The sequence below is a fragment of the Triticum aestivum genome, chromosome 6D (genome assembly GCF_018294505.1).
Source record: "Triticum aestivum cultivar Chinese Spring chromosome 6D, IWGSC CS RefSeq v2.1, whole genome shotgun sequence".
Lineage (NCBI taxonomy): Eukaryota > Viridiplantae > Streptophyta > Magnoliopsida > Poales > Poaceae > Triticum > Triticum aestivum.
The window spans coordinates 11,840,666-11,861,279 of NC_057811.1; the positions used below are offsets into that span (position 1 = coordinate 11,840,666).

The following is a 20,614-nucleotide window of genomic DNA, read 5'->3' on the forward strand; positions in this document are numbered from 1 at the left end:
TCGAGAGAGGTCGGACCTGGGTAAAACCTCGCTTCTAAGGTTACCATCGTATCTAGCCACTAGCTCGGGATCCCCCCCCCCCCACCTGAGATTGGTAGGCATCGACTCCGTCACCATGTTGCCCAACCCGAGTTTCAGGGCTCCATTATTGATTCGATGTAGGAAATTTAATGTGTTTCAGGAGCTACTGCACACCGCGCTTTTCCTAAAGTATGCTATCAAGCGAGAATTTGATCATATCAAGCGAGAATTTGGTCCTATCAAGCAAGAATTCGGAAAATTGACCTGGATCTCAAGGGCCATTGTGATCAGCGGTTTTATTTTATCCTTCAGGTGCATATCTCGACAGAGAATAAATTACACCGATCGGTATATTCCGTGAAAAATTGACTCGCGGAAGCCGGCTTGGCAGAAAAAAATCCTCGGAAGCTAGCCATCTACATCGATAACTCAAGACCAAGGTGGTGCGCACCACTTCGGAAACAGTTCGGCATGAATGCCCGCTGCGAGCGGCTGGCTATGTGGGAAACCTTTCTGGCGTGCAGCTCGGCTAAACCCCTTCAACCTTTTCAAGACCAAGGTGGTCCATGACACGTTGGATGCAGTTCAATATCGAAGCTTCGCTACAAGAAAACACTAATCAGGGAAAATTCTCATTGAGCCAGTTTCAAGATCGGCATCCGAAGATGACGAACAACTTAGAGAAGTCAAGGTGTGGCCAGATTTGAAGACTTATTCAGGGGCTATTGAGGGTGTCCCGGCTAGGGGGCCTCTTACCATGTCGACTGGCGGCCAGGCCGGCCAGGTTGAGGTCCCCTCGTCGGTTCCGTCCTAGGACTCTTTGGAAAGCCCATGGCGATGTACAAGAAACATAAAGAAAGCCTTGTCGTTCAAGACAAGGACTTCTTATCCGTGGATGACTCCTCTTCACCGACATAGCCGACTAGAAATCTTATAATCATAGGCCTTTGGTATTCTTATATAAGCCAAGACTGGGCTAGTTCATAAGACACAACTTAGATCATCAAATCTAGACACAACGATCTCGTGGTAGATCACCTGCACTTTGTACTCCATCCCAAAACAACACAAGCAGGACGTAGTGTTCTATCTCTATGCAGAACACGAACCTGGGCGAAAACCCATTCCCCTATTACCATCGTGTAGGACTATTAGCTCGGTAACCCCTACCCGAGATCTGCCAATTTGACCCCATCACTAATGTCATGTACTTTATCTAAATAGGACCTGAATGCAACTACATGGCAGCAAGCGAAACCTTTAGCCCTGACCTATTTCTTTATTATTGTCTTTGTCACCTTTGCAATTTTGTCCGAAAAATTGGAACTGTTAACAAGTTTTTGCAGCAATCTCCTTGATAAGCATTACTTCCATGGTTCGATAGACTAGGGTCTCTAGAAAATAACATTATATCTACATCCGAAACTGGATCGAAGGTAAACATGTCCCAAAATAAAACTCTTAATACTGGATAGAGTTAGTCCCTTGCGGTGGTATTCCTCTGAAACCTGCTTTTGAATTTTTTTCCTGTGACCTTTGCCCGTCAACTCTTAATACTGCGTAGATTTTGTCCATCACATTTCCTCTCTCATGAGCTACGCCAACATTGAATCATGCCCGTCACTGGTCTAGTCAGTGCGGTCTGCACACTGATACACCATCACCCCCCCCCCCCCCCCCCCCCACCGGTTTTGGCTTTTCTCTGATATTGTACAATCCAACACAAAGAAAATGATCTTGGATTTCTCTCCCTGACATTTCGATAGGCGGTGTTGAGTTTATACACAGAAAATTAGACGTAATCTTCAGGGCTCCAGCTCCAACCAAACCATCCATGGGGAGGGACTAAGAGCACTCTAGGTAGACAGTGTCAACCTTCAACCAACGTTTATGACCTCCACCGCCGTGGTTCACATCAAGGTGCCTCAAAGCCTTTGAGCCGGCGAGTCCAGATATAGGTTCCAAAGAGGTGCCCTCTATTCAATCTCCTGCTCAAGCATGAGCATTCGATCCCAAAACACGAAGTAGTAATAGCACTTGTAGGGGTCGCTCCACCAAGTAGTAATTTGAGTATGTAATAAATAATTTTATTTCACTGTCGTCATATCAAGACGGCGTATTAAATCTTAAAAAACTTTTTTACAAAGTTACTCTAAAATATAATTAGTATCGGAGAACTCCGCAAGGAAAACGCCGACTGAAGTTTCTTGGGCACAATTTGCTTGTACAGTTGCAGTACCACCTCCATGACACTGCCTCACGATAAAAACTGTTATTCTTTCTTACACCAAGGGTGAAACCGAGACCAGCTGCCTCTTCGGATCTCCCTGGACTTCTCATAGACCCCATGGGCTTCGTCTGTATCAAAACCAGCGGCTGCCAGTAGCTTCAGTCCGATGAGATCCGCCTCCATCTCATTCCTACATTGTATACATCACGTAACACGCACATGAGACCTGGTATAGCCTCTAACATGCAATATACTTGCTTATATGGGGCAGCTAGGACTTGGCAAACCAGCAAGTTTGTTCCTTTGACATACGTACGTAAATGTAATTGCGTCATTTAAAGAAGAAAATAATGTATTAACTAATAAAATTGACGTACGTAAATTGCCAAAGGTTAAGTAGAATACCTTTGGGAGGCCAGTTTGTCATGGAAGGGAATCATCCTTGAGAACTCCGTGTTATGTTTTGCAACAACGTGTCCGGCCTAATAAGAAAAGAAGGCATAACTGAATTCCGTCCCATTGAAGGATGACAAAAAAAAAACAATAACGAAAATTAACCTACCTCGTGTGCAATAAGGGCGGCAATTTCAGCGTCGGTGTTTAGGCAGTTGAGCAATCCAGTGTAGACTACAATCTTACCATTGGGCAAGCTGTACGCCTTAGCCTTTTCATTATTGAAAATGATCACCTCCCACTTGAGGTCATGGAGCGCCATCGTTTTCGCCTTCTTATCGTCGCGGTCACCATCGCGGGGGAAGAGGTCGTGGGCTGCACGGAAGATAGCAGAGGCGATGAGCCGGACACGGACGGTGTTGAGGTCAGACGGGCCAAGGAAGGCGTGCCCGCGTTTCTCCTTGATCGTCTCGAAGATGGTGTCCCCGATCAAGGAGCGCAAGAGCGGCGAGGAGACCCAGTGGACAAGGTCGGTGCACGGTACCTTCTCGCGGTCGCAGGTGACGAGAAAGAGCAGAACGGCCGCGGGGATGGCGACCCATGGAGAGTCGGCGGCGGTGCAACAGGGCGGCCGTAGTGGCGAGAGGTTGGGGTAACGGCGGAGGCTCTGAAGCCGACAGAAGCCGCAGCACGAGTTCCTCATGCAGTTCATCCTGGCGGCGGCGGCGTTTAATCGATAGATGGATACGCCCCCGGGGGATGGCGGTGCGGCGCTTGATTACAGCCGAGCCGATGATGCATGCACGTATTATATATACTCTTTTCTTTTAGACAAACGTATTATATATACTCGAATTTACCCTATCGTTTTGCATGCGTGTGGGCCAAGTAATATTGGGCTGCCATTTGTGCGTGCGTCAAGACGGGCACCTACGGCCGGCGATCCACACGTATTGCTTTGCTGCGGTCACCCCTTCCCAACGCGTTTTGTAACTTTTGGGGTGTAGAATGGAAATTTGGACAAGGGAGCTGTAACGAGATTAGTTTTTCTTTCTTGAGGGGCAAAAGGTTCTTTATTCAATCGAAACATTCAAAGGTACTCCCTCTGTAAATTAATATAAGAGCGTTTAGATCACTAAAGTAGTTATCTAAACACTCTTATATTAGTTTACGGAGGGAGTATATTACAGATATCTGATAAAGAACCCAGCCAAATATAACGGCCTGCGCCTAACGACGATGCAGCCTTCGCTAACCTATGAGCATAGTACGTACTCCCTATACTCATGCACCACATCCACTAGAGTAAACAATTTAGCCGTATCCTCCACTTCTCGCAAAATCATCGAGTATGAGCACTTCGCCTTCTTCTGAAAATTAATGACAACTTCCAGGCAGTCTGAGACTACTTTTACCTTCCTAATATCGAGATCTTGGACAAGAGCAAAACCTTCATTGCATGCTATAGCTTCTAGACATGCTGAATTTGTCTGGCCATTCATAACAACAGCGGAAGCACCCAAAAAATGTCCGCGCTCATCACGACAAATTGCTGTTGCTGACCCTCTTCGATCGTCCCTGGACAATCCTCCATCAACACTCACCTTGCACCAACCAGGCTTCAGAGGACTCCATAACCTGCTATGCATCACTTCATGTGCTTCAGGTTTCATTGCTCTCTTCTGTTTCATGGGCACCTCAATTTCTTGTAAGTACTTTGTGATAAAACCAAAAGTAGAAACAGGATTATGAAACTCTTCATCATGAATAGCTCTTCTTCTTGCCCACCGAATCGCCCAAAGGGTGACAAGCGTCGCAGCCAATTCGTTTTCTTTCATCGTGTCAAAAAGCCAAAAAAATATCCACAACCGAGCATCATCAGTCCGATTCATAATCAGGTGTTCAACCACCTCTTCGTCGACTAATGCCCAGACTGCTCTTGACATATTGCATTCAATCAGAGCATGTCTCCATGTGTCGAAAACCGCATTACAAATTGGACAAGTATCATTAGTAGCCATGTTCCTATGGGCATGGACTTCTCATGTAGAAATAGACATCTTTGCTAATCGCCATGTGAACATTCGCACCTTAGCCGGAATTCGAACATGCCACAACTTCACCCATGCCTTCCTTGTTTCAGCTTAATTCGAATTGCTTGTTCTATGTTCAAGCCAATCATCTCTGTGTTTTTTAGTGCCCACAAGCATCCTGTATGCCGACCGAACCGAAAAATTACCGTGCTTGTCATGGTGCCAGGCCCAAAAATCATCTTGCCTCTTCGTACTAATGGGTATTTTCAATATAATTTCTTTATCCATATCAAGAAAGTGATTATCTAGAACTGTTTCATTCCATGTTCCTGTTGCACTCTGAATAAGATCACAAACCATCTCGGGAGGATTCAATGCTTCTGCAACAACTGGCCTCATGTTAAAATCTCTAGGTAGCCAATTGTCTTCCCAGATCCGTGTTATCTCTCCTGTACCAATCCGCCTCACTAGCCCGAGCTTGAGGGTATCTCTTCCCTCAAGTATAGCACGACATACTTGACTTGGTGATGACCCTAGTTCTGCTTCTAGCAAATCCCCACTTCGGTAATACACAACTCTCAAGATTTGGCTACTCAGAGATTCCTGATCTTGTAAAAGTCTCCATGCCTGCTTCGCTAGCATGGCTAGGTTGAAGATCTTAAAATCTTTAAACCCTATCCCCCCCCCCCAATATTTTTCGGTTGAGTCATTTCTGCCCATGAGACCCATGCCACTTTCCGTTCTCCATTCTTACTTCCCCACCAGAACTTGCGAAGAATCCCATTCAAATGTTCACACAATCCGCGAGGGAGCTTGAAACAAGACATTGAGAAAGTGGGAATTGCTTGTGCTACAGCCTCGACAAGCACCTCCTTGCCTGCCATTGATAAGCACTTTTCTATCCAGCCTTGTATTCGAGCACAAAGTCTATCCTTCAGATATTTAAAGCTGCCAATTCTTGTGCTCCCAACATCCGTGGGCAAACCCAAATACTTCTCAAAAAGTGTCTCATTATGCACTTGAAGCACCCCCCCTTAATTTCTTCCCTTGTTTGCTCTGCTACACCCTTGCTGAAAAAGATCGAGGAGTTCTCATTATTAATTCTCCGCCCCGAAGCATCACAGTAAACCTTCAATACATTCTTCACATTCAAAGCTTCAGACATAGTTGCACCAAAAAATAATAAAATGTCATCAGCGAACAGTAAGTGATTAACTCTCGGCACAAATGGTGCAACTTGCAATCCTCCCAACTGGCCCTGAGCTTCATACGCCTTTAACAAGCAAGACAGACCTTCCGCCGCCAAGAGGAAGAGATATGGTGATATGGGATCTCCTTGACGGAGCAATCGAGAAGTCCTGAAATCATCTAGTTTACCACCATTAAATAAAACTGGAAAACAAACTGACTTTACACACCTCATGATAGCCTGAACAAAGCGTGGTGTTATGCCAATCTTATTCAAAACTACCTCCAAGTATGCCCATTCAACTCTATCATATGACTTCATCATATTGAGTTTTAATGCCACATGAGAATTACTCTTCCTCTTCTTCCATCTCATAAAGTGAAGACACTCGTATGCTGAAATTATGTTGTCAGTAATCAGACAACCTGGTACAAAAGCCGACTGCTCAACAGAAATCACATCCGGAAGAATAACTTTCCGTCGATTGGCAAGAACCTTCGAATTGATTTTATAAATCACATTACAAAGGGTGATCGGCTGAAATTGTCCTAAAGTTTTTGGACTAGAGATCTTGGGAATTAAAACAATGAACTTTCTGTTTATTTCCTCCGGAGAGTGATCTCCATTAAGAACCCGCATCACAATACCTGTCACCTCATCACCACTGAGATCCCAGTGTCGCAGAAAAAAGTGGGCGGGGAACCCATCGGGTCCCCGTGCTTTGTTGGGAACATTTGGAAAAGATTTGTCTTCACCTCCTCTTTGGAATAATTTGTAGTAAGCATCAGATTCATGTCATCTGTAACTTTTTTAGGTATCTGCGATAGCACCTCTTCTATTCCTATAGTTCCTTCAGACGAATATAAGTTGGAATAGAAGTCAGTTGCCATACTTGCTAACTCAGGTTAATCCTCATAGATAGAACCATCTCCCATCATCAATGCAGTGATATTGTTCTTGATTCTCCTTGCTGCTGCCTTCCTATGAAAAAACTTTGTATTGCTATCACCTTCCGCAAGCCACTGTACCCGAGAACGCTACCGCCACATTACTTCTTCTCTATAAAGAAAATCTATCAACTTATTTTCAACACTTTTTTCTTCTTCTGAAAGACCAACCTACAGCGGCTCATTTTGAAGCTCCGCTAACTTGCGTTTGAGCATTCTGATCTCATTCCTTACCGAGCCAAAAGATAGCGTGCCCCAGCTTTTCAAACTTGCCGCCACAGTTGCTAGTTTAGCATTCATATCACTCACACTTGAGAACGCTGGCATCACCCGCCACACTTTCTCCAGCACCCCAGCAAAATTATCGTGGGTCTCCCACATACATTCATACCAAAATGGTTTACTCCATGCACTACGGAGACCATCAGGTTCCATCTCATTGCTTAGCAAAATTGGGCAGTGGTCCAATTTAACCGCCGTTAGGTGTTCCACAGACGCAAAAACTTAAAAAAAAGATTAGACGAACCTTTGTTGTTGGACCTGCAAATCCATCTTAAAAATTGTAGTTCATGATCGACCTGCACCTCATCTAAGAGGGCGGAGGGTAAACCTTAGGTTCGGCCCTCTTCTTTGTTTGTTGCTGACGGTGTGCTCTACTTCTACGCATTTTCCGTTGACCAGTGGCTCTTGATTGGTTCCAACATTGTAGAAGACCTGGAGACCAGATGGTAGAGAAGAGGAGGATGGTGAAGGGTTTAGCAAGAGGGCAACTTGCCTACATATGCTCTACTCTGGTGAGGTTATTCCGGTGGCTAACGACTACTTTGCATCTTAAACTTTCCTACGACGTCTGTGGCTGTGGTATTCCTCGCCGGGCTCTAGTGATTGGGAAGTTTGGAGACCGGCGTTGAGGAGACGTGTGGAGGGGCTGCCAGGGGAGGCTTGTCCCTGTGCTGCACTCTGGCGACCGGCACAACGATAGCATCGGTATTCTTACCGATACGGTTTGAAGTTGGGGTCAAAAGGGTTTGTCCCTGCTGGACCATAATTAACGGTTCTCCGTGCTAGACAGGTACCTTATTGGTAGGCCCAGTCTGTCAGGGCTGACGGGCTGAACCAGACCACATAAATCTTGACCTGGTCTACAGATAGACACTTTATGAGTTTTTGCAATAGCAGGTAAGGGTGCAACAGATTGTCAACTCAGATAATCAGGAACTCATGGACATAATGAATAACGATGGCCTATATGCTGGAGATGTCGCGACTATTGTTGATGATTGTTATCATCTGGCCTGTGAGTTTAGCTCTATTGTCTTCGAATTTTGTCCCAGAGAGTCGAATGTGTTTGCACATGAATTAGCTAGGATTCCTAGAAGTTCGCTTTGTAATAAGTGGTTGGATAATACTCCTTATGAGCTTCTTCCCGTGCTACTTAAAGATGTAAGCCTGATCACGAATGGATAAAGAGGAAGTAAAGTTGTAATAGACCGTCAGGGCTAGACTCGGGCCTCAATCTGTAGCCCAAAAATAAATTTAGGTTGGGATCCAGCTATAGTTTTTAGCCCCAAATAAGCATGTCCTGGCCCTAGGGACATGAATAGCAAGCCAAATCTCGCATGGCCAAGACGAGAGCGAGTCAACTACTATTTAGCACCACCCCCGAACAAAACCAGGCCTACCCTTTCTAACCTAGTCACCACATCTCCAGTTTTAGTGTTGGGTATTTTAATCCATCACCTTTCCTCTCTCTTGAGCTTTTGCCGCCGGTTCAATTGGTATCGGTGAGCACACCATCATGCTTCTCTCTCTGCGTTATGCTCGTTTTAATCTATTGTGTCGCCTATCTTCGGCGTAAATGTTTTTACTTTCGTGAACCCTAAGGGCCTCTTTGGTTTGAGTGATCACCGTCGAGATCACAGCTCAATCCACATTGAACACCCATCAGGACGGGGTATAATTCCTCAAGTTGAGTGATCCATTTGTTTGGTTAAGGTCGCAATAAGGAAAATCCCTGCCTAATCCACCCCGTTCCACGTTGTTCCAGGTGGGGAGAAAAGAATCTACTCTGAGCAGTGGAGTGAATATCCCTCTCCAAAGTCGAGGGGATTGGCTGTCAAGTAGGGGATGAACCCAATCCCTAGGTGGATTTATTCCACTATGGGGTTAGATCCCCTACAAACGAAGATGACCTAAGGTTTATCATTGGACCTCATCAACACCAGCCCCCTCTTTGGTGAAAGCCAACACCATTTTCACGCAGAACCTCTAGGCAACTGCAAGAGGTGATACACGATCTCAATGATTCAATGAAGGAAATGAGTACCCCACACTTGGTGGAATTCAAGGTAGAGGCAGGATGCTTCAGTCGCCCTCACCATCCTCCTAGAGCAACACCACTGGCTACGAAAATTGAGAGAGAGAGAGAGAGAGAGAGAGAGAGAGAGAGAGAGAGAGAGACTCAATGACATGCTGCCAACATTGAGTTGTGATGCGGCCAAAACCATGACACATCAAGTCAAAGCCAGGTTTGAGAGAGAAATATTACTTTCAAGACTAAATCTACTCAGCATTAAAAATTGAGGGACGAAGTTTACAAAAAAGGTTCAAGGTAAAAAGCCACATTTCATGATAAGTTGAGAGCCTAAAACTTATCTTTAGGTCAGCAAAAACATGTTTCCCTTATGCATGACAGGCACCAACATGCATAGTCCCAAACCCAAATTCATGAATGAGTTACATATTAGTTTTGGGGCAAAGAAAATGAAGACTATGACCATGGACCAACATGCGATACCACCACCATCGTCATCTCTGGCAATAATTGCGGCACTGCTTGGTCTTTGATACTGTACTCCCCAAATCTAAGACAATTTTCCGAAGCTCCAAACTCACATCCATGAACAACAGGGAGTGACTAATAGCGGTCTAGTCCAGAAAAAAGGGCAAGCCCCCTTAATGTATCAACCTTCCTCCGGCATCCATGGCCTCCGTCTCCGATCAAGTCCAGGTCTGTTGCCTCAATGACCTTGAGCCAAAGATCTCATGGGTTTAAAAGTGTTGTGCTACAATTCATTCTCCCGTTCAACCAGACACAATCAGTTGGTCTCCAGATAGCGCTTGTAGACTTCGGTCGACCAAGTTGAAATTTTAGCATTACATATAATGATTTTTATTATTAAATTGTTGTTGTAGCAAGGCGGTGTAGTCAACCAATCACAAGCATAAACTCTTCAAAATTAAGCTTACAAAATGACTGTTACATGTTAACTGGACTCCAGAGATGCTAAAGCAGACAAGAAATAATATAAGCATCTACATTATCGAATATATACCATATGAAATATATTAAATGGTGATTCTAATGGTATTGAGTTGAATACTCTATATCACAATTATTATTTTTAATATTTTGCGAGTGATTATATCACATTCATTTGTAGTGAATTTTTAATCAAAGGTCAACATAATCGATAACATGATGTTAGCCGTTTTTGGTAACTCCTAGTATTATTTTAGTATATAATAGATAATTATATTCCATTATTTATATGCAACAAAACGAGGCAGCCAACAACCGACCACAAGTACCTTGACCAAATAAGAGTAAATTCCTGAAAACCACCACATTTGTACCTAGGGTAACAGGCTGCCACCGCATTTGCCATAATCACAAATCACCACCACTTCTGCGACAACTGAGTAACAAATGGCATTGATTCGCATATTAGCCGCGTCTAACAGCTAAACTGACATGCTTGGCCCACAAACCAGGGTGACATGGCAGGCTTATGTGATAAGATGTCGAGGTGGCCATGGGTCCCACATGTCATCCCCACTGCCTTCCTACGTCATCTCTCTCATCCGCCTCTTTGTCGCGTCGCACCGCCACCCCTTTTAGTCCATTGTTACACTCTCCTCTAATCGCCACCTGCTTCCTAACGCCGCGCTGCCATCCCTCCTGGTCCGCCGCTCGCTTGCAAACCTGGTCCCCGTTGCTCCCGTCCAGGCCAGGTTCGCCGCCCGCACTACAGGTCGGCGCCGCCTGCCTCTAGCTCCGCCTCCACCTGCGTGCTTTTAGGCTTTGTTGTGCGTGCTCACGCATCCGACCTACTGGTTCGGAGTTGCTTCTCTTGTGCTTGGTCATGTGCCACTGGCACCCTACCTCCCCGACCCCTTCATCTCCCTTGTGGAACCAAGGCGTTGGATCTCACCATCGCACGTCCACGTGCGGGAGGCATGCCTTGCTGCAGCCTTCGCTCTGTCATGGTCGAACATGGCCCCATGGCCACTGCTTGTCGTGTGGTGGCAGAAGGCACGTTCATGGGCTGGTCGCTTGGATCCGTTGGTGGGGTAGCGCCAGTGGCGGTGGAAAGCGTGTTAGCTAGCCGTCCGCTCGAACCCTATGGTGGGCTGGCGCCGGTGTGGGTGAGGTCAGGTGGTGGCGGTTCAATCGGGGGTTGGTGGGGCATCGGGTGCTGGTCATGGGATGGGAGGAGATAGAGAGGAGGAGGAAGGAGAAGGGAGGAGAAAAGGAGGTAGGAGACTGACAGGTGGGACCCATGTCCACGTCAGCAAATTGTACATGTAGGCATGCCATGTCGGTCCGACAAGTGAGTCCCATCGGTCAGTTTTGCTGTTTGCACGAGCTAATCTATGAATCAGTATTATTTGTTACTCACCTGCCGCAAAAGTGATGGTGATTTATAATTTTTGGCAAAAGTGGTGGCAACTTGTTACTCTTGACACAAATGTGATGGTTTTGAGCAATTTACTGACCAAATAATTGTCCAGAAACTATAAAAATTGTTCTTACAAAAGGTTTCCCTGAACAAATTAATGCTGAAGATGTAATTCACCTTCGGCATTTTAAGTACATTAATTTCAAGATCCAACATGTAGCTCAATGGTTAGAAATGCGGGTGTTGACCACCCCCGATCGATTAGGGATCAAATCTCAGTGTTTCCACCTATGTGTCATATTAAGATTAGAAAATGGTTTAAGTGCAAGATGACGTCTTGTATGTGGTGGCTTCATCAATTCTAAAGTTCCACAACTCCAGTCTTTGATAAACATCATACGACATACGACAGGCACTGGTTGAGTCTAATTTAATAGGCATAACTAAAAGCAAGGAAAAGTAACACCTTCCAAAACCCGCACGAATCATGCATGCATCCAAAATGATCACTGTCAACCACAAGATCATGGTAATTTCTCCTAAATCGAGCTATTCGATCAATTGATTGAAGAGAATATAAAGCACACACCCTTTGTATGAGGTGTTTCCAATAATAACACCATGTTGCATTTTAATTACCCATCTCAGCCTTCCAATACTTTGATTAGAAAAAGAGGAATAACACCCTTTCTACAAATGGCAGAAGAAGTGCACTTGGATAGACTCTAGGACCCACATGCCGAATCTTACGAAAACTGCCCAAATTTTAAAATGGTTGGGCTTAATAGGATGAACATTTCCTAGTTTTATCACTTAAGATGTTCCGAATTACTAGATTTTTTCAAACTTTTTTAAAATTGGAAATTTTGGCCACTCCCTTCAAAATGTCCAAACCTTGAAATTTTTAGTCTGTTTTAATATTTTTATTTTATAAGTTAGCTAAGATGAGTTGGCTTAAGCTGACTTCTCAAGCCAAGCCATCGTTATAGTCAGCTAACATGGGACCCACATGCCATAATTGTCCTTAACTGACTAATTGGAGCACTTTTTTCTGTTACCGATTAGTCCTAGAGTTTTTTTTGGTTAAAATCACCTAGAGTTTTGGTTTTGTGTTATCTGAGCTCAAAAACTATGTATTTGTGAATTTTCCTCTTTTATTCTTCGTACAATTTATAAAAAATTTCTTAGAGGCCTCGTGTACTTTTAGCACATAAGGAGTATTACACATTTGCCGCAACGACATGTTGCAGCCAACCAACCACGAGCATCTTGGCCAATCAGTTGTTCGAATGGTGCAAATGTTTTGTTCATAAAGTAAATCCAATTGTATCCGAGATCCTTCCACCGTAAGGGAAACATCGGTCGGCACCTTTCCTCGAGCAAACTTGCTTGCAGAGTTGCAGTACAATTCCAACGCCTCCTTCATGGCATCCCCACATGATAATAGCTGTGACCTTTTCATACACGAAGATGATGGCCGATGTAATCATTCAGCGCCGAGTCACCTACAAGCTCCCCTAACTTCTGGCAGACCTCAGGGGCTCTGCGTGGATCGAAACCAGCGGCGGCCAGTAGCATCATTCCGATGAGATCTGCCTCCAACTCGTTCCTACAATTTATACATACGTAAAACACGCAAGAGAGCATACATATATCCTCCAAGATTCATGGAGCAACTAAAATTTGGCGAGCCAGCAAGTTTCATTGTCCATACAAAACGTTTTTCAAGAAAATGTCATTATTATTTTTCAATGAGAATGTAAACAATGATTAAATCAACATACGTATGTAAAATGTAAAAGGAGATTTAACATACCTCCGTTGAAAGGGCAGGAGTCTGGTGAGGATCGGCGGAGTTAAGACCGTCAACTCCGTGAAATGCCTTGCAACAATGTGTCCGGCCTAAAACGAAGACGTCAATGAATGCACTTGAACATGACCAAAGACGAAGCAATAAGCAAAACCTACCTCGTTCGCAATAATAGCGGCAATCTCAGCATCGGTCTTGAGAACGTTGAGCAATCCAGTGGAACACTAGAATCTTACCACCGGGCAAGCTGTACGCAAGCGGTTGGTGTAGGGCACGGTCTCCTTGTGGCTGAGCGCGGCGCAGACGATGAACACCGTGGCGTATGGGAGGAGAACCGCCGCACACGCGACCTTCCACAGTTGACGTTACCAACCGCGGGCGAGTTGGATCGGCGGCACGCTACGTGAGACGGCAGCTTGGACATCAGAGCACGATAGAGGGGCGAGCGGGGACTGCCCGGGGTTGCAGTAGCGGCGGAGGGTCACGAGCCGGGAGAAGACGGACCACAAGTTCCTCACGCAGTTCATGTCGCCGTTATTTGGGCGGCGCCGAAGTTGGATCAATCCATCGATGGATACGTACTAAGTAGATCCGGATTCACACCAATCGTTGCGTGCATGACAATTAATATTGAGAGAATTCCATATTCTAACACATAATTAAATTATGTTTCCATGTTTGACACTGAAACTATTTTCTTCCTTGTCTAATAATAAGTCTAAAATTTGTTTCCTTTGTGACGCTTTCATCCATTTTAACCAGAAACTCGCAGGAGCACACATGGGCGGGGCATGCACCTACCAAGCCCTTCCCGATTGCTTCACAATTCACAAAATAGTTGGATCCCGCACAAGGCACGGTAACTTTTTAGTTTCAATCGTTAAAACTTATGATTTCACATATGAAAATTTTGATTTTCTTGGTCCTGAGTATCAAGTTTTAGAGTTGAAACTTTAAGTCAGTGGTAGGTACTAAAATCGTAATTTTATCGGTCACTCGTATTAAATTTAAAAAATTAAAACTTAACATTGTCTTAAAAAAATTGTCAAAACATATTTAAAGTAGATCTTATTTGAAATTTCTCGTCACCAGAAACACGAATATGAAAATAATGAAATATAGGATGGGCTTTAGGTCCATCTATCAATTTTTAAAAATCTCTTAGGGCTCATGTAGGTTATATGACTAGATGATGGAAAGTTTAGTACCACCCCAAATTTGAAGGAAGAGTTGGACCTCTTTATAAAGGCTTCTCTTCCACATGTTATTGGAGTTTGAGAAGAGAAGTGGTTCCCACGCGCACCTTCTCCCGCCCGTCTCACCACGTCACACCTCATGTCACACGCGTCGTGTTTCGTGAATGAGCTGAGCTCGTATCTACCTAGTCGTCGTTCTTGCGCTTCTTGGCCTCCTTCTTCCAGTAGAACTCCCTCTCTGCTTGACATACTCTAGATGTGCACGAGCAAACACCGCCATGACCTCCTCGTCCCTCTCACGGATGTTGACGCGCTCGTCGATGACAATACAAGGAGCCTGGATCGGGCTCAAATCAATTGTCACTTGCGAGCCGATGTGCTCCGCATCCGCCAGAGTCGGGATCTCTTGCCGGTGGAGCTCTTGCGTGAAGGAGCCATGGCGGTGGGCCAGAGAGTAAGCGGGCAGCTGCGGTCATCCCGGTCCGCAAGTATGCCGAACCCGAGGACTACAACGTCCGGGGAGAGGGTCGTGGTGAGGAGGTGCGCGTCCTTGCCGCAGAGGCCGACTGCGGTGGCGCCGGCGAGGCCGATGAGGGAGACGAGCTGCGTCTTGACCTTGTCGACCAGCACCATCTCGACAACCTCCATGGTGAGAACATCGGTGACGCGGAGGCCTTTCCGGAACTGCGACTCGACACCAACGAGTTGCAGCTACGAATTTATCTCCGGACCGCCGTCGTGCACTAGCACGGGGCGCAGGCCAACTTAGGAGAGGAGGACCAGGTCGCGGATCACCGACGCCTGCAACTCCGACGACTTCATGGCCGCGCCGCCGTACTTCACCACCATAGTCTTGCCCTTGAACCGCTGGATGAAGGGGAGCGCTTCCAACGGGATGTCCACGTGGTCCTGCGCCGCGTCGCGGGATGAATTGTTTTGAAGTGGGATGATGGGATCCCACTCCCACCCGCTTAATCCATGTGGGCTGCCCGATATTTCCCACGAATTTGTAGCGGGATCAGGTGGAATGCCCACGGGCAGTCCCACGTGCAGCCTGAGCCACGAGGGCAAATTGACTTGGCCATCTCCTTCCTCCTTCTTTCCTTCTTTGAGGCATTACATCAAGCACCTCATGTGCACGCACCATAGAGTTCGCCGGAGCAGTCTGCAGCACGCGAGTCTCCAACGTATCACGGAGATGCACCTCGCACGCCGCCGCCGGCGACCGTCCGGCGAGCCGATGCTCCGGCGCCCTTCCCCGCCACCACAAGCAGCCACTACTACAGCATAGGACTGGGTCATGGCCCTGGTAGCCGGTGGCGGCTGCCGGAGGCGCGGCCTCGCAGGCCTAAGCTGCTGCCGCGTGCGGAAAGGCGCCAGCCACTGAGCACCACATACGCCCACGTCAACGTCGCGCTCGACGGGAAGCTCCGCGCTCGCAACGACGACGCGACGTCAGAGTCAGACTACGAGACAGCGAGCTTCAGGATCCAGGCGCCCCCTCCCGGCGCCGTCAGGGAACCAGTCAACGCCATGCATCCGCCCTGGCTTTCTTCCTTGTCGCCTCAAACCGGCCGGATCCGTCGTGCGCCGGGCGGATCACTCGCGGAGCGGTTGCCGATGACCGGCGTCACCACCAGCGCATCCCCCCCGGTGATCTGCAGCGATTTTTATTCAGGTGAGAACAAATTGTCACCGGCCCGGTGTCGCTTGTACTGCTGCCTTTAGCACGCTCGTTTCTGCATGTCCCGTGGCGCTCGTGTAGCTCTAGAGGCGTGTGGGTGCGCGCGCGCGCTTGTAAGTGCTAGCATGAGCTCATGTGTGCTTGTGTGTGTGCTCGCGTAGCTCCTGTGTGAGGCGTGTGTGAGGTAGCTGCGTGTGTGAGCCGGAGGCGGTTTGGCGAGGAGAGCCAGCGCAGGCTGGTGGCGCTCCGGCGCGGGGCAGCCGGCCAGGTGGCCGCGGCGTGATGCGGCGTTCCTACAGGTGGCTCCCATGGCCGACGTGCTGCGTGGCAGCCGAGGCGAGCGGGCGGACGCGACGGCTCGTTGGGTATGGTGGTCGGCACGCTGCTGCAGGGTCGCCGACTCGCCGTCCTCCCGGCCGAGATTCGATTTCAGATTCTGATGCACTTGTGAGGTTCGATGAAACGCCAAGGAGAAAGGAGGGAAGGAGGAAGAAGAAGACCAAGTCAATTTGTCTGCGTGGCATTTTTTTTGGGTCAACTCAGCCCAACGGATGGGTCATCAAAACACTTAGTAAAAAAATCTGATTTTTTAGTAAACTTTGACAAATGATTTCTATGCCTACAAAATTTCAGCACAAAATGACATTTGTGGAAGTCGTGGCAAAAAAATCGATATTCCAAAATTGTTAGTTTTGAAAACATTTTGGAGTGCTGATTTTTTTTTTTGCAACACCCTCCATGAATTTCATTTTGTGTTGAAATTTTGCGAGCATAGAAAACATTTGTCAAAGTTTAACCCAAAAGAATTTCAGAAATTTTTAATTTTTTTACCATATTTGTTGATTTTACTATTCATGAGGGAGCATTTGAGCTCGGGAGCTTAATAGTACTTTCGCCTATTCCGGTATATGCATGCACATCTTTGATTGGTCAGCATACATGATGTGCTCTATACACACTGGGGGCATCTCTAACGTGCACTCTCTTAAACTATCTGCATACATTCGGACGTAGTTTGACCTAGTTTGTCATTCAACGCGGTATCCCATCGGTCTCTAGACTGATCCTGACTCCGCGTTTTTTCCGCAAACTGGAAGCAAACTATGAAGGCTTTGCGGAAGTCCGGACATCGTTGACCAACCAAAAGGCACCACACATCATCTCTCTCCATATGTATGCATGGCTAAATTTTGCTATTTGGAGGAAGGCTGCTAATTAGCGTAGCATTTGTCGGAAGCGTGCTACTTTAGGATTTGGCAGAAGCACATGATGATGGAAGCTCCTGATCACATAGCGCACATCACCTAACACTACTAATCACATAGGAATGAATGACGGAAGCTCCTTTGCTTTGCATCGTTGGATGGCGGAAGCTCCTAATCACATAGTGCACATCACATAGCTGGATGGTGGAAGCTCCTAATCACTAGTAGGCGGAAGATATCCACATGTAATCACAGGGAAGGCTGCTAATTTGACCGAAAGTTATTTGCTGCTATTTTTTAAGTGAATAAAAACGGACATTTGAGGTATAGCATTGGATGGCCGACTCCTACATCACTGTCCGCAGACTGGTCCCCACCGACCCGCAGACAGATACGGTGTTCGATTTGGGGATCAGTGTTGGAGATGCCCTAAATCGTCACACGTTGCTTTGCCTTTGGTACTTAAACCATGCGCGGTCATGCATGCATGCGTACTTTTCCTCCCTTCCAACAAAATCTCTTACTCTCACAATGTTCCAGCAGTCACAAGACTCACAATGTTCCAGCAGTGTACTGGCCAGTTGTTAAGCAGCAGCAAATGCTCGATCTTGTTTAGTGAGTACTGCCCCTCATCAGTTCAGGAGGAAATTAAAGATATCCTTGCCTGTGAGGTCTCAACGTTCAAAAGTAAATACTTAGGGCTCCCAACCCCAGAGGGAAGAATGAAAGATGCAAATTGCCAACCCATTATGGATAGATTTTTAAAAAGATGCACAGACTGGATGGGTCGTCACATGTCTTTTGCTGCAAAGGAGGTTCATGTCAAGTCCATAGTTCAAGGTCTACCCACCTTTGCCGTGGGGGTTTTCAAATTTTCGGTTGGTTTCTGTGATAAATATGAACGCCTTATAAGAGAATTCTGGTGGGAGAAAGATGATGGGCAACAGAAAGTGCATTGGATGTCTTGGGAGCGTATGATTAAACCCAAGAGAGCGGGTGGTATTGGATTTCGCGATATGCAGATTTTTAACCAAGCACTTCTTGCGAGGCAGGGTTGGCGATTGCTTCAGAAACCAAACAGCCTGTGTGCTAGAGTCCTCAAGTCAAAATACTATCCTAAGGGAGACCTACTGGATACTGTGTTCGCTGCTGATGCTTCCCAAGCATGGAGGGGTATTGAACATGGCCTTGAGCTGCTGAAAAAGGCCTAATCTGGAGGGCTGGCAATGGAAAGATAATTCAAATTAGTAGAGATCAATGGGTTCCACAGAAGAGTGGCCTGAAAACTACGGGTTTCAAGAGGCGATCAAGATTGAGGTGGGTTAATCAACTTCTAAATGGAAACAGGAGAGAGTGGGACGAGGCACTCATACACCAACTGTTTCACCCTCATGATGCAGAGGAGATATGCAAGATTAAGATCCCTAGAAGCGAAGTGGAGGACTGCGTTGCATGGCATGAGGAGAAGTCTGGAGTGTTTACCGTCCGGAGTGCATACAAGCTGGGTGCAAACCTCAAACAACAGAACAATGCGCTGGCGTCGAGTTCGATAAATGATGCGGATGATAGAAGTATTTGGGATCTCATATGGAAGACGAAGGTACCAGAAAAAGTAAGGATCTTCGCATGGCGAGTGGCGACAAATACACTTCCAACAAAAGAAAATAAATGGAAAAGGACTCTGGAGCTAGACAATACCTGCAGTATTTGTGGGTGCGAGGGTGAGAATGAATTCCATGCGACAGTAAACTGTACAAAAGCTAGGGCACTTCGTAAGGAAATGAGATCACATTGGGTCTTACCAGAGGGGGAGCAATTTCGGTTTACTGGAGTAGATTGGCTCCAGAACCTGCTGGCAAAATATGATGCAGAAACCAGGAGAAGGACACTGCTCCTGTTGTGGCGCGCCTGGTGGCTGCGTGATGACTGCATTCATGCTAAAGGGAATGCGAGGATTGACCAATCAGCGAGTTTCCTTGTTAAGTATGCTGAGGAGACAAGAATGGAAGGTGCAGACTGTATGATACAGGAGATGGATACCCACCTGGCTGACCATCAAGTGCTGGATCCAACAGAACGGCGACGCGCAGAAATAAAAGATGGAAAGAAAACACAGGAGCTGGGTTGTACGAGCAACCACAAGAACAGCGCTCCTGATGGAATACATGAAAGCCAATTAGTACGGGTGACAATGGAACCCAAGCAGACTGAGCGAAGCAAATGGGAACCGCCTAAGGAAGGGTGGTCATGCGCTCGATCCCCCACACAAGCAACTCTTTTTATCCACCCTGCTAGGAAGCCCACTCACATCGCTCGCCATCGACATTGATAATTCTAGCCCATGTGCGTACAAAGTTGAGTTGCAGACCATTTTTCTATTTCCCATTAAAATAGGAAGCCCACTTACATGGCTCGCGACCCACATCAATAATTCTGGCACATGTGACGTCGGGACAATCCAAACATTTAGAGAAACATACCCTCCTTTATTAGTAGATATAGAATTAAGGAATATTTGGTAGATTCTCAACATCTTGCATTGCCCATTGTCAAGTCATCATACTACTCAACATTATTATTTGTTACACGCACCCTATGATAGTTGCAACATGTTTCTTATTCAACACTCCCATTGGCATGTACAAGCTCCAAAGAATAGGTAACAAAACCCTTCGATAAAGCCCTCCTTGTGGCATGCATCAACACAAGGATCATGCTTTGCATGGTACAGACGTATAGGTCCGGCTATCTCGAGTGCACATCTTTGCTTCCGAACCTACAAAATAACCACATAATTTTGTGTACAAAAAGAAATTCAGATCTTATGATGTTCCACAAAGGAACGGGATAAAAAGTTGTGGCATGGAGTGCAAAATACACATAGGAGGAAACAAAGTACAAAACATGCATTGAGGAAGTTCCTTGTTCTTCATGTGAAATTTTCAGACAACGCTTACCAGGAACTAAAAGTGGCATGAGCAAGAACAGGCATAACAGTCCTGTCATCTTGACCACTCCCATGACTCCAAGAATAAACAGTCCCAAAAGCAAGTAAGCAAGCATGAAATTGACGCATCAGAAGAGGCCACACCCTATCTTATAGCCTCAAAAGATGAGACCTAAAAAAGTCAAAGAAATGATAATGTGATCCTATCTAGAAGATATGCATGTTGCAATTCTGATATTCTATCTGAAAGATTTGGCTATATCTGCATGGAAGCCAT

General features: G+C 46.2%; 1 protein-coding gene across 1 annotated transcript; it reads right to left on the reverse strand.

The window, feature by feature from the left end:
• Positions 1 to 2,113: 2,113 nt before the first annotated feature.
• Positions 2,114 to 3,437, reverse strand: LOC123140754 (mitochondrial metalloendopeptidase OMA1-like). The gene is made up of 3 exons (XM_044560039.1): positions 2,814 to 3,437; positions 2,657 to 2,733; positions 2,114 to 2,441 (listed from the first exon to the last, which is right to left on the reverse strand). The coding sequence occupies exons 1-3, from the start codon at positions 3,354 to 3,356 to the stop codon at positions 2,294 to 2,296; spliced, it is 768 nt and encodes a 255-aa protein (XP_044415974.1). The 5' UTR covers positions 3,357 to 3,437; the 3' UTR covers positions 2,114 to 2,293.
• Between the last annotated feature and the right edge of the window lie 17,177 nt (positions 3,438 to 20,614).

Coding starts and splice junctions, on each gene's coding strand:
- LOC123140754 (XM_044560039.1), bottom strand. CDS start 3,356: ATGAACTGCATGAGGAACTCGTGCTGCGGCTTCTGTCGGCTTCAGAGC. Junction 2,734..2,813: donor CCGCCCTTATTGCACACGAG/GTAGGTTAATTT, acceptor TTTTCTTATTAG/GCCGGACACGTTGTTGCAAA. Junction 2,442..2,656: donor GACAAACTGGCCTCCCAAAG/GTATTCTACTTA, acceptor TATACAATGTAG/GAATGAGATGGAGGCGGATC.